The 12,528-nt window shown below is 45.6% G+C and overlaps 1 protein-coding gene across 4 annotated transcripts in view; it reads right to left on the reverse strand.

The window, feature by feature from the left end:
• PHACTR3 (phosphatase and actin regulator 3) overlaps positions 1–12,528 on the reverse strand; it is a 100,225-nt gene that overhangs the window by 16,331 nt on the left and 71,366 nt on the right. For 2 of the 4 annotated variants that reach the window (XM_041478560.1, XM_041478559.1), the window contains exon 8: positions 12,115–12,268. In XM_041478560.1, the coding sequence (XP_041334494.1) occupies positions 12,115–12,268 (154 nt within the window). Of the gene's footprint in view, positions 1–8,311; positions 8,892–11,219; positions 11,359–12,114; positions 12,269–12,528 lie in introns of those variants that run through there. The other 2 variants (XM_041478561.1, XM_041478562.1) reach the window with 2 other exon arrangements.

Below are 12,528 nucleotides of genomic sequence, written 5' to 3' on the forward strand. Positions count from 1 at the left end.
GCTAAAAATAGCTCAGCAAGGCAAAGTGCTGAAAGAACACACTCTTCAAATAACAGAGTGGTGCAGCTCCCAGTGCCCCTCCTCTGCTGAAGGCCGGGGAGAGCTTCAGGCTGGGTATAAAATGGGTATTGGAGGGTCTTCCAGCAGAAACCAAGTGCTGAGTATGACCTGGTCACATTGTGCAGGTCACTGAAAATGGTTAATAACATTTCATTGTAAAGCAAGAGATTTTCTTTCTTTTTTTCCCCCCTTTCTTTTCTCTCCTAAAACAGGAATGGAGCCCTGTATTCCCACAGAACAAAAAAGCAAAAAGCAGTGCTACATATCTACTGCTGAAATGATACTAAAATCTACTCTGATAGCAACTTCATGAGCAGCAGGAGGGAGTCTGAAATAAGCAGCACACAGAGGCAAATTTCAGCTCAGTGAGAGACTTTCCTGTCCTAGTGACAGTTGCATACTCCTGGGTGCTTACTGGGTTATGATTAAAAAAAAATAAGGGGGGGGAAAGGTAAGAAAATAAAAAAGCTACATTTTGACTTCACTGTCTGAACAATCCCTAATTCAATGTTTGTGCCTGTTCTCCTCCAGGGAGGCTGGGACTGGCTTGTCAGCCACCTTAGTGCCCTGTACAAAATGAAACGTCTGTAGGCTCGTGACTCAATTTCCTGTGAAGCCAGGAGTGCAGTTCCAGCCCTGCCAGTCAGTGAGGATGGTACAGGATGACAGAGACATGTCAGTTCTGTCTGTAGCCATTTCAGAGGGCAACAGACAGAGTTATTGTCCATGGATGGAAGTGTCCCAGTGTGTCCTGCCTCAGCTGGGATGCTCAGGGCTGCACTAAGATCCTGCAGTACCGTGCACTTAATCCATAAACAGTTGCCCCTACAACAGCTGCCACTGCAATGTGCAGCTGTGGGATTTGGGTCACTGGAAGAAACCACAGCTGGATTTGCAGAGAGCAGACAAAGTATTGGTGTGTGTGGGCTGTCAGCTGTGTGTCAATCTTCCTCCCCCCTCACTGGATGCACAAGGATTTGAGAGTGGCCCTTCTTGCCATGCGTGGGAGCTGCTGGGAATTTCCCCATGAGGTGTGCACTCTGGAGAACATCCTTCCCTGTCACATGGAGATGCATACCAAGGACCCTCTGGCAATTTGCTAAGTCTGGGAGGTGACAAATAAACCTCTGCAAGGTGTCTTTGCAGTGAGGATTTACCCCAGAGCTGGGGGTATGGGGCTGTGGACCTCCTAAACCAGCAGCTCCGGGCAGGAGGGGACATGTTGTGACACTTCTTGCAAACCCTTTGTAGTGTCAGGTTTGCTGCCAAGGAGCAGCTTTCTGAATTACTGAAGTAAATCAAGGCAAATGCAGCACTCTCTGAGTACTTTGTGTAATCCCTGAAGGAAAAACCTAAATGACAGCAATTTGTGGAGCTGCAGCTGCTGCTGGGACAGCCAGGCCCTGCTGGGAGCTGTGTGTGGCTGCACAGCTGCTCCCAGGCTGCAGGAACCTGGCTGGGAACGCTCCCCTGGCAAGGCAAGCACCTTCCAGTTCTCGCCTGTCACTCACCCACACAGCTCTGCAAAGGATGGGATATCCCTGCCTGCAGACAGCATTTCACCATCTGCTGTACTAGTTTCTGTTCCTCTCGTGCACACTTTTGCTGGCCCAGCATTTTCCAGGGCAGTCAGACCAACAGCTTGGCCTCACACTGTCCCCAACCTTGGCTGACCAGAGCCACACCAGCCTTTGCCCACAGCAGGCTCTGAATCCTGCTCTTTACTGCACTCTTATTTGCTTTTAAAATTTTGCTTCTTTCAGAATTTCTCTTGAGGGTATCTGTTGGGTTTTCAATATAAAGAGTGTTCCTGCTCTCAGTGCAGAGAGAAATGAGAAATTCCATTGACAGTTCAAATATGTGGCCCAAAAAGTCTGTAGGAGTGGGAGTCCCCTGGTCTCAATAATCATCAATTTTGTAGCACTTTCACCAGCAGCTCTCACAGTGCTCTGCAAAGCTGGTCCTTGTGGTTATATCTGTTGTACAGATTAGGAGAATATGGCAAACTGTCTTGTCTAAAAAACCAGATTTGCAGCCCCTCTGGGAATTTATTCACTTCCCTCTGCAAGTGGTATTTCAGTAATTCTGTTTTCCTTTGTTTTTTAAATTGGATAGGGTGAGGAGTATGACTTGTCACTGGATGCCACTGTGACACTGAGCACTGCAGACAGGCTAACTTACAGGAAAATACAGGCAGGATTTCAGTTTTAAAATGTCATCCTCATATTCTGCCTGCTCTTCCCCAGAGACTTCTGGGACCCTCCTTAACTTCGTTTAGGATCCTGTGTTTAGCTATGGTCACGAAAATCCAAACAGAATTTGCTGGCAAATTTCACGTAGAACAAAATATTCTGATCTTCTGAAAACTGAATAAAATGTAAGAATTCAATTATGTAACGTCATGTTTGGAAGTTACAGCCGTGATTTGTTGTGGTACAACACGAACTGTCACTGCCAAGGCTCAAGGCTGCCACACAAAGCCTTTGGGAGTGCTCTCAGGAAAGGATCACCTGGTGCCACCTCAGTGGTTGTCCTCAGAGTTGTTCCCTGCCTGAGGAGGGATTGCAGGTGGGGAAGGGCAGGCAGAGCTGTGGGAGCTGGCAGTGGCTCCCAGAGCTCAGACAGGTCCTGGCTCTGTGCACACACCTCCCTCAGAGCCATTTTCCTGCCTTTTGCAGCTGCTCCTGTCCCAGCATTGCAGGGCTGGGCCTCTCCCCCACCAAAACTCCCAGCTGACCCCAAGCCTCCTGCTCCCATCACCCTGGACCTGAGCTTGGCATTTCCACACACATCATTCATTCATTGCCTGTTACCTTTTTCCTTCATGGTGTAAACAGGCTGATAAAGGGATTTCTGTAAGCTTAACTGCACAACGCCCATAAATAAAACTTCCCTTACCACATCAGTCCTGGTTTGTTTAACCTTCTCTTGAGAAGGAGGATTTTTTTTCCCCAGCAGGGTGGTATTTGTAAGTGCTGCAGCCACTCCCAGTGATGATAAAACAAGGCTGCAGTGTAGCCTGGCCAGAATATGGCTTTTGCAGACACCCTCAAATTAGGCTGATCTCTGTGCAACAGACCAGCTGCTTTCTGCAGAGACTGCTGAGAGGGCCTGGCTTTAATTTTTTTTAACATAATTTCTGAAAAACTAATGAAGTATTAATTCATTCAGAATTTAATTTGCTTAATGAATATGATCATCTCAAGCAAATGACACTGGTGGTTCAGCTGTGAGCCCTGTTGGTTTTGAGAGGTTTTTTTTCCCTGCAGTGAGGCACTCAGATTTTATTCTGCTCTTTGTTTCTTGCCTGTATGCTGTATAGCTTTATGAAAGCAAAGTGACTGAAACATCTTTGCAGAACAATGGACTAACTAGATTGCAGTACCTATTTCTAATGTGATTTAAGACTCAGATTTTGCCAACTTGCTGGTTCTTGTTTCCCAATTGCCTTGATATCCTCTGCATAAGTAGACTTTCAACAGGAGGAGGTCCTCAACCTCCAAAGGTGTGGTCCATTTCTTCTTAATTTCACTGGATAAAACCATGAGCATGGATTGATAAACCTGGGAGTGCTTGGTTTTGTTTGCTTGTTTTCTGGTGCGTTGTATGTGAGAGCTAAAAGAAAAGATCGAAAATAAGAGTGCTTTCCAGGAAAAAAAAAACACTCTTCAGAGTCTGGGAAGGTCAAGGAAGTGTGCTGGCCACTTGGATGAGTTAATTATCCTGAAAAACAGATACTGAAGGAAGCTTGCAGTACTCTGGCTGACTCAAGTAGCTCTCAAGACCTGGTTATACAGCTGCAGCTTTCCAGCTGGGTACAGGCAATGGAATCAGAGAGACTTAGCTAGAGCCATGCCTTTAATAATTGATACAATTGCACATCATCTATTGAGGAAAATCAGTGACCTTCTGTTCTGACCTGTTTTCTCTCCTTCCCCCACTTCTTGTTTTCTAAATATTTATTTCTTTCATTTTTTTCCCCTCACCTTCTCTGAAGTTATTTCAAAAACACAGGAACTGTGCTAGACTGACCCAGTTTTTTCCATGTGAAAGCAGCAAGCCCAAGCCTTGATTCCTGGAGGAACTGAGATCCTGAATGAACCAGGCTACAGAAGTTGTGCTCAGAGCTGCAGGAGGAGGGAACTGTAGTAACTCACAGAATCTGGTGAACCAGAAACTGCAGGATATGAATTACAGTTTCCTTGGATCACATGTGCTGAGACACAGTTTTCTTGGAAGAGAGCCCAAAAATATGATCAAGTTCTTCATGGGAAAGCACAGGTGATTCATAGGAGAACCCTCCCCATAAAGCAGGGATAGCTCAGTGCTGTGCCCAGGGACAGTGTGTGCAGCTGTGGCTCTGCACACTAAGGAGCTTTTTCTTCTTCAAACCAAGCCATATTTCAGATTTTGTGGGAGAAGTGACCATTTAGGTATTCTGCAGGCAATCCATTGCAACAGTCATGGTGACACTCACTGATGTCCAGTCTGCCTATAAATTTGATTTTATAAATTTAAAAGGCAAGTGAGAGGAGAACTAACACAACATTCAAACTTTACCCCTCTCTTTAAAATTTAAAAAAAAAAAAAATTAAATCTCTTTACCTCTCCTTCTAAAATTTAAAAATTTGGTTTTATAAATTTAAAAGGCAAGTGGAAGGAGAACCAACACAACATCCAAACTTTACCCCTCTCTTTTGTTCTCATATGCTTTGAAGTGGCACATCTGAAATGGATGTGTTAAAAAAAAAAAACAGCCAAACCCCCTTCTGGCTGAGACTGTGCTTATACAGTTCACAGCCTTTCAGATACACACTGTCCATGCCACCTGGCCTCTGTTCCAACTAAGTGAAGTAAGTGCTTGGCTTTAAGTACAGAAAACATTTTTCCTGAATTTCATTAACAGATCTAACCCAAAAAACTGTAATCCTAAATCCTCTCAGTGACACAGTGACCATGCCATACAAAGTGAGGGCTGGCACTGTCAATGCCTGAATCCCTCCCTGCCCAGCCCTTGGGTTATCAGGATCTCACAAGTGTTCCAGCACCTTGTTCTGGTCAGCTTTTCATCCCACAACAGCACAAATCACTGTGACAACCAGAGCAGCTTACTTTGGTGTCTATCGATTAAGCTCCGCAAATTAAATTAAAGTAATTTCTTTCTGTAATTACTTTTACTGCAGACTCACATGAGCTCAAGGACCTGAATCATAATCCAGTGTAAGGTGAAGCATTACAGAGCATTACTGGCATTTTATGCATTTCCTCTTTGCTTTATGACTGCTTGTCTCACCACTGGAGTAGAGCTCAGATCTTCAGGCGTGGGGAGGTGCCCAATTTCTGGGAAAGGAGCTGAGCTGAGCATGAGCTGCTGGTAGTGGGTGGGTTGGCAGGGCAAAACAAGTGCACCGTTTTCTTCCCAAAAAAGGCTTTTTCCTTATTCAATAACACTTGCTTAAGCAGTTTTTCTGCAAGTTTATTTATGTGATTATGCTCCTCTGTGATACTTACAGCTTTCTGCACTCTGATTTTTTTATTTCTAGTTTCACTTGTGCCACTTATGTCAGATCTATTCGAGGAATTGACTCTGTGTCCCAGAAAAGGCCCTGTATATTCCTATCTGTGTTTCCACCTGCTGCTCTGCTTTTCTCTTGCCTGCTGTGCTCTGACCCGCTGCCCTTGCCTTCACTGTGCTGTGGAAAACATGTTTGATTAGGAATTCTCAGCACTGGAGCCAGGCAAGTAGAACAGAGCAGTGGAAGGAGATAGTGTCTTCCCAGAAGACAATCTTTAATCAGCTGTGCCCTGGGAATTTGGAACTTCATGTTGTTGCCTGGCAGAATTTACTGCCTCTGCAGTGACACTGCCTCATGTTTGCACAAATACTCCTCATTTTCAGCAGGAGGTGAATGCTGAATCCTCAGCAACACAGGCCTGCACTGGGAGCACCTCTGGGACGTGTGCTTGTGCTCAAGCCAGGAAATAACCCAGGACAGAGGCAACCATGGTTCAACCCTTTATAAATGAATTAGTGTGTTCAAAAATTCTTGCCAGACGAGCTGTGGGCTGGTCTGAGACAGCAAATTGCTCATTCTGGTTCAGCTGCAGATCAAGTCTCTTGCCCAGAGCTGGCTGGGTGCTTCATAATTAATTGTACAAGTGCTGCTGAAGCAAGGAAGCACCTCTGGTTCAAGAGCTGCTGTCCAGAGGGGCTGGTATGATTACATACTCAGGGAGCTTGGCAAGTAAACCTGATAAGGGATTGGTGTTAGTGAGGTTGGTTCTGTTCTTGGAGTTTAATACCTGAAAGGCAGCAAACCTTTCTCAGCCCTTTAGACAAGAGGACAGTGTCGTCAAGGTACAGCATGTGCAGATGCACTTGAACCTCTCTAATGTTTTATTTGAACTGCACTGCATCTCCCCCGGACTTGAAAAGCCATGTAAACAGGAGGCTGAACTTACTCATTGCTTGGAGACCTTAATGACAATTGAGTCTTCTCCCTCTCCTCCTGATTTTTACCCTTGAAGGCTGTCTCAGGAACTCTGGCAGCAGGCACTAACCCCCAGCCCCTGACCAACCCAGTGCTGTGTGTCACTGTGTTAGCGGCAGGGTTTCCAGCTGTGTGCCACTGCTTGACACCAAGGAAGAGCATAGGGAATATTCAGGCCTTGGAGTCTGGGCTTCTTAATCCTGGAGGCAGCACTAAAAAAAAAAAACTCAGCTTCACTGGTACCTCCTCCATTCTTCCTACTGCTCCCCCCTCCATTCCTCACAACATCTTTCTTTTCCATAACCTGAAAAGCAGAGGCCATAACTGAAAAGGGGCAAACCATTAAAAAAATCCCAAATCCTCCCTGAGCACATGGGTGCTGTGCACGCTTCTAGTAAAATCCTGTAGCCATGAGCAGGTCTGACAGCAGCCCCCAGCTGCATCACATCTTGCTGGAGCAGAGTGAGGAGACAGGAGACTCCCATGCCCACAGAATTCAATTGTAGCTCTATATTTAGCTCCTGTCTGCTGTGAGGAGCTGAACCTTGCATACACGCCCACGCTGAGCCCGCTGGGTTATTTTTAGCATCAGTGAGATGCTTACCTGGATGGTTCCTGCCCAGTAATGAAATGCATTAAATTGTACACAGCTAATTAGTGCTGACAGCTGATCTGTTCTTTGTACCTGCCCCCCTGCCTTCCTGTCTCTGGAATGAATCTGTGTCAAATCTTCCCAGCCTTCTGAAATTAGGGCAGTTCCCTGGTTTTTAGTCCAGTGACTGGGAGCTGGAGCACAGCTGGAGATTCATCAAAAAAACCTTGCTAATCCCCAGATGAGCTTAGGTTTGGCATCTCCTAAACTTCTGCATTAGGACTACCAGTAGTCTGTACATGTACCCACTTACCACTTTTTTTGGTCAATCTAAACAAAATGTTCCCCAAAGTTCTGTGCCTTCAGCCCAGTTCCCTGCTGAGTGTCTCCGTCTGAAGGGCTGATGGCTTTTCAGTGAACAAAGCTGCCCTGAGACATTTCTGTGGAAAAGTGGCACTGGATGTGCTGTCCTTGGGAAACATGGCACAGCTTTTGTGCTGTCAGTAGGTGAAACTGTCTTTGTGAGTGCTCTGTGCTGAGCCATGGTGATGTTTTGCTTTTAGGCTGCCAGTCTGAAGTGCTTTTTGCTTGGCATTGTTCTGTTTCCAGCAGCACTGTGAACTTCACACTCTGTTACCTGAGGGACAAACCAGGGTCTCATCTGGGTGTGCTTTTAGCTACAGCTGCAGTTCCTGGGTGAGTCAACTCGAAAATGCTTCTCCAGGAACCTCAGGGCAGCACCACACCTACAGATTCCAGATGTAGGAACAACTGAATAAAGATGCCTCCTCTTCACTTCTTGTTGCCAGGAAACCTTGGTCCAGCATCATCCACTTCCCCAAGCCAATGTTCTCTATGTGGCGAAGATCAGCTTTAGGTGCTCAAGTTTTGGTTCCTCTCTGTGTACAAAAACCCTTTGTTCTTCCTGTCTGATTCCTCTGCCCACATTTCTGTATTTAATTCCTGTCCCCATCATCTTCTAAGTGCCACTTCATGCATCATGTGTACTTGTACAAATACCAGAGCAGGTGAAGCAGTACATGAAATGAATATTACAAGTATAATCTTTTCAAGGAATTTGTATTTTCATTGAGACATTAAGTTATACTGGAGTGTCTTTAGCTGTGGTTACATTCTCAAGAAGCACAAGCCACCCAGGCACTTCAAGCATCAACTTTCTAAACAGCCATATATCAAATTTAATTAAACAACCTTTTCCTGAGTCACCCTTCAGTCTAGCAAGTGTTTCACTCCCCCAGGTTTCAGCTGAAACCCCTTCTACAACAAAGCGTGTCTGTGAGACAGGAAGCAGATATTGCAAACAATCGTACTTGCAAATGTCTTTTCTGCCCCGTGACACAAAGAGCTCTCAATTCACTGAATTCCATTGAGGGTTTATTATCTGTGCTCTGAACACACAATAATGGAACCAAGACCTGTTGGGAGCCCTGTTGCCTAATGCACAGTAGAGTATTCCAAGAGTTCACCTTGCTCTGGGGCACTGGGGATGTGTGGATTAGTAAGAGAAGCACTGCAGCATAGGGAAAACTGGAATACTGCCATTTTGGAGGGAGGAGGAGGGAAAAGTGCATGTTTCCACGGCAACAAGTGGTAGATGAAATTGGCTGGGAGCACGAAATACAGGAAATACACTTTTCAGAAGCAGCGATGCACATAAATGAATCCTGGAATCTCTCCTCATGCCGCTGTCAGTCAATAATAAATCTGAAGTCGGTAGATTTGCACTGCTGTAAAAGTAGAATTTGTCTCAAAATACAGAATTTCCCAATCTCTCTTTTGAGATGGAAGGAGTGGGAAGGTGAAAGAAAATAGGGGTTTTAGCTTTGACTTCATAAACACCCATCAGAGTGATAGCAGAGTAGCTTTTCTCAGCAGGTTCACAGCTGCTGCTGAAATGTGTTACAACCAGAGCCACTTAAATAATACAGCGGTTTTGAGAGGATGATCTTCTTTTGTCTCCCCATTTTTAAAGCTACATAAACACCATTATTTGGTGTATTTTGCACATTATCTATGTCAGTACATCTTTCCCTCCAGAGTACAGTGAGGCTGTGTTAGCTGTGGGGCTGAGGCAATTTGCTAGACAGCTACAGACCATCAAACACCTGCAACTGTGCTGAAAAATATCGACCCTGTTAACAACTGCCTGGTTATGTGCCATTCTTATGCAGTCAGCCATTGAATAACTACTTGCTAATCTGCCCAGAGATCATTCTTTGTGCTAAACACAGATCTATAGCCTGATGGTACACGTGGATTTGCTGTTACCTAAGCGTTGCTATCACAGCAGCAGTGCTGCTCTTTTCTGCACAGGTAGTGGCAAAGCCCTGAAGAGAACAGACATTTCTACTGGATCCCATCTCCCAGACAGCACTTCCCACCCCAGCACTACCTTCCTTAGCTATAAACCTCCAAGTTGTCACACAGAGACCATGCTGCACAAGTACCAGTGAAATGAATGAGTGCAAACACCTCAAAAGCTCATCCAAGAATTTCACTCTTCCCAATTTGGTTTCATTTCCACACCACATCCAGGCTCTTCTCTGAGTGTGAGCTCTTCGTGGGGTGAGTCCTAGTCAGAAACTCCAAAGGGATATCTCTAGGGCTTTGGCTCTTTGGCCTTTGCCAGAATTCCCTTTTACTTTGTTGGTTGGCTGTAGGGGTTTTTGGACACCCACTTGCTTTTCCTGGTGTTGTAAATATTTTCTTGCATTCATCCACCACCTGAACTTGTTTGCACGATCATGTTCTATTCTGGTGGATGAGTTAAGAGCTGAGCTGAGCTCTGCCAGCACATATGTGCTGGAAGTTGTGTAGGAGACTGCTCCCAATCTGTTTTGCCTTTTTTCCTGGCTATTCCAGCAATCTCCATGCCGTCTGTTCCCCGAAATGCGCTCAATCCTCCACGTTCCAGGAAGAAGGAACCAAATTAAGGCCTGACTTCCAGCACTTGGAACAAAGATGGCTTTTAGCCATCCTCTAGACATCACCAGTGACACTGATGGGCTGCACCCCAGATTGCTGCATGAGATCACAGCAGGCATGGGAGGCTCCCTTAGCTGCATTCACTTACACACAGCAAATTTCCTGCTCCCTGGTGGTGGCCAGCCCCTGTCATCCGTCCAGCAGTGTCCTCTGCAAGTCCTTGTTCTGACATTTGACTCTAGGGTGCATCCCTCACAGCATTTCTTCAGGCTCATTATTAAGCAAGACAAATGGTAAATGAAAATAAAGGGATAAAGGCTGTAGTTACAGCACCTGAAGCTGCAATTCCATCAGACCTTTCACACTAAGAGAAGTCAGGCAGGGCTGAAAAGAGATGTGACCTTGTAGGCATTTCAGCAATAGGAGATGGGGCTGGATATGAAAATCTTCTCATTCAGTGAATATTTTGTGATGGTTGAATTGGTTTTAGGGATGCAGTAGGGTGGAAACCATTTTTTGTATATTTTAAAGCAATCAAATTAGGCTCTTGATATATGAAGAGATCTCATGAGTTATCAAATGGCCAAAATAATGGAATTAATGATGTTGGGGTGCAATGTGAAGTATTTCCCTGAAGTGCATGCACAAAGCTTGCAAGGTCAGGGTGACCAAGGCCCATCTTTTCTTCCTTAAGTGATGGATGTTAATGGGACACACCTCTGATCTGCTCTGCCTGTAACTCTTGGAACTCAGTGTGCATTGTAGGGGGATCTTTTCTGCTTGTCTGCATGTACATGTTTTCTATGGCAGGGTTTGCCACCTGCACTGAGTTGTGCAGCCCTGGCACAAAGCACTGCTCCCCTTTGGGTGCCAAGTGCTGCTGTGCAGTCACTGAGACTGGAGGGACCATAACTCCATCTCTGCTGTTGCAGGGGCACCATGAAGGGCACCCAAAACCTCCTCTGTGTTCCCTCAGCAGCTTGTTCCTTAGCTGAGGGCAGGAGTGCTGAAGGCAGAGATGTTCTCCTCCATAAACTCTGGTCCATTAGGACTTGTGCTCTGATCCACACATTTGTTCTCATTCCCTGTCCCCGGAGGTAAAGTTTAATCAAAAGCATGCACATGAATGAGTTAGTCTAAATATCAATAAATGTTTCTTTCAGGAGAGGTTTGAGATATTTAATATTTAATAAGCCTTGAAAATTAATTTCTGTTCATGTTTCCCAATTTGATTCCAAGCATTTTGGCGGTGAGCAGCGCTCGCTGTCCCTGTGTGGGCAGCACAGCACAGATTATTTAACAATCCACTTTGTCTCCTCTAAAATATTCATGTTTGCAGATATCCAAATGCAGCCCTTAAAAAAGCACACACAAAACCCAGATGGTGCAGTCTGAGCCTCGCAGTTACCTTGAGCCTTTGCTTTAGGCTGCACACCACAGTGATGCTGTTTCTCTCACAGCTCTCCCCTGTTGCCCTGGTTACTGATCAAACCAGAGCATCCCTGCTGTGCCTGCAGCTGGACTCACACAGGCACCTTCCCCAGGTGAGGGCAATGCTGCTTCCCCCTGAAGGCACCAGTGCAGCCACCAGTGCAGCAGCTTTCCCTTGGGCAAGTCAATGTGCAGCTCTAACAATTGTCTTTATGCTCACATTCAGTCGAGCTGACAAAGCCAAATCTGGTTGATAAATAATTATACTACTATTTTTGTTAAAGCACTGGGTTTTCTGGAGGGCCTCCAAATCTTCACTGCAGCAGCAGAGCTGCAGGTAGATTTGGTAGGATTTTATCTCCCAAATTGACTTCTGTCTTGTTTTCCCTTGAAATCCAGGCAATCCTGACTGAAGAGGGAGTTAAGATTTTTTTTCTCCTGTGGCTGATTGACAGCTGAGAATGTGCTGTATTGGTTTGTGGATGGTTCCCTGCAGGCAATGGACCTGGGGTGGGTGGCAGTGCCTCTGACAGGGCTCAGAGGATGCTCCATTGTAAAGGGAGGCTCCTCCCTCTTCTCATTCACAACACTTACTTTGAGAGTTTCATTTCAATTTGCTGCCGGATTTCCTGTCTTTCCTCATCTGTTCTCCTTGGGAAAATATTCCTGTCTTCCAGCTCCTGCTTACTTGGTCTGTTCCGTAGCTTTACTGCCAGCAGTTCTTTCTTGCATTTTCTTGGCAAAGTACCTGGGAAATGCATTGAAAGGAAAGTTATTAGAAAGGAAGCTCCTGGGGATGGAACAGGAACTTCTGGAGAGCAGGAATGGCACAAAGTGACAGTGATCTGTGTAGTGCTGTGCAAGGAGCAGTTGTACACATTATTGTCACAAAGCAGCTGAGAAGGGCTCAGACACAAAACCACTGCAGATGCAGAGGGAAAATATTCCTCAGGGCATGCAGGAACTGCAGTTAAATCTTTGTTTCATCTTGGGAGCACGGTGTGTAAT

Source organism: Pyrgilauda ruficollis, unplaced genomic scaffold (assembly GCF_017590135.1).
Source record: "Pyrgilauda ruficollis isolate IOZ18807 unplaced genomic scaffold, ASM1759013v1 scaffold45, whole genome shotgun sequence".
In the NCBI taxonomy this organism is placed as follows: Eukaryota; Metazoa; Chordata; class Aves; order Passeriformes; family Passeridae; genus Pyrgilauda; species Pyrgilauda ruficollis.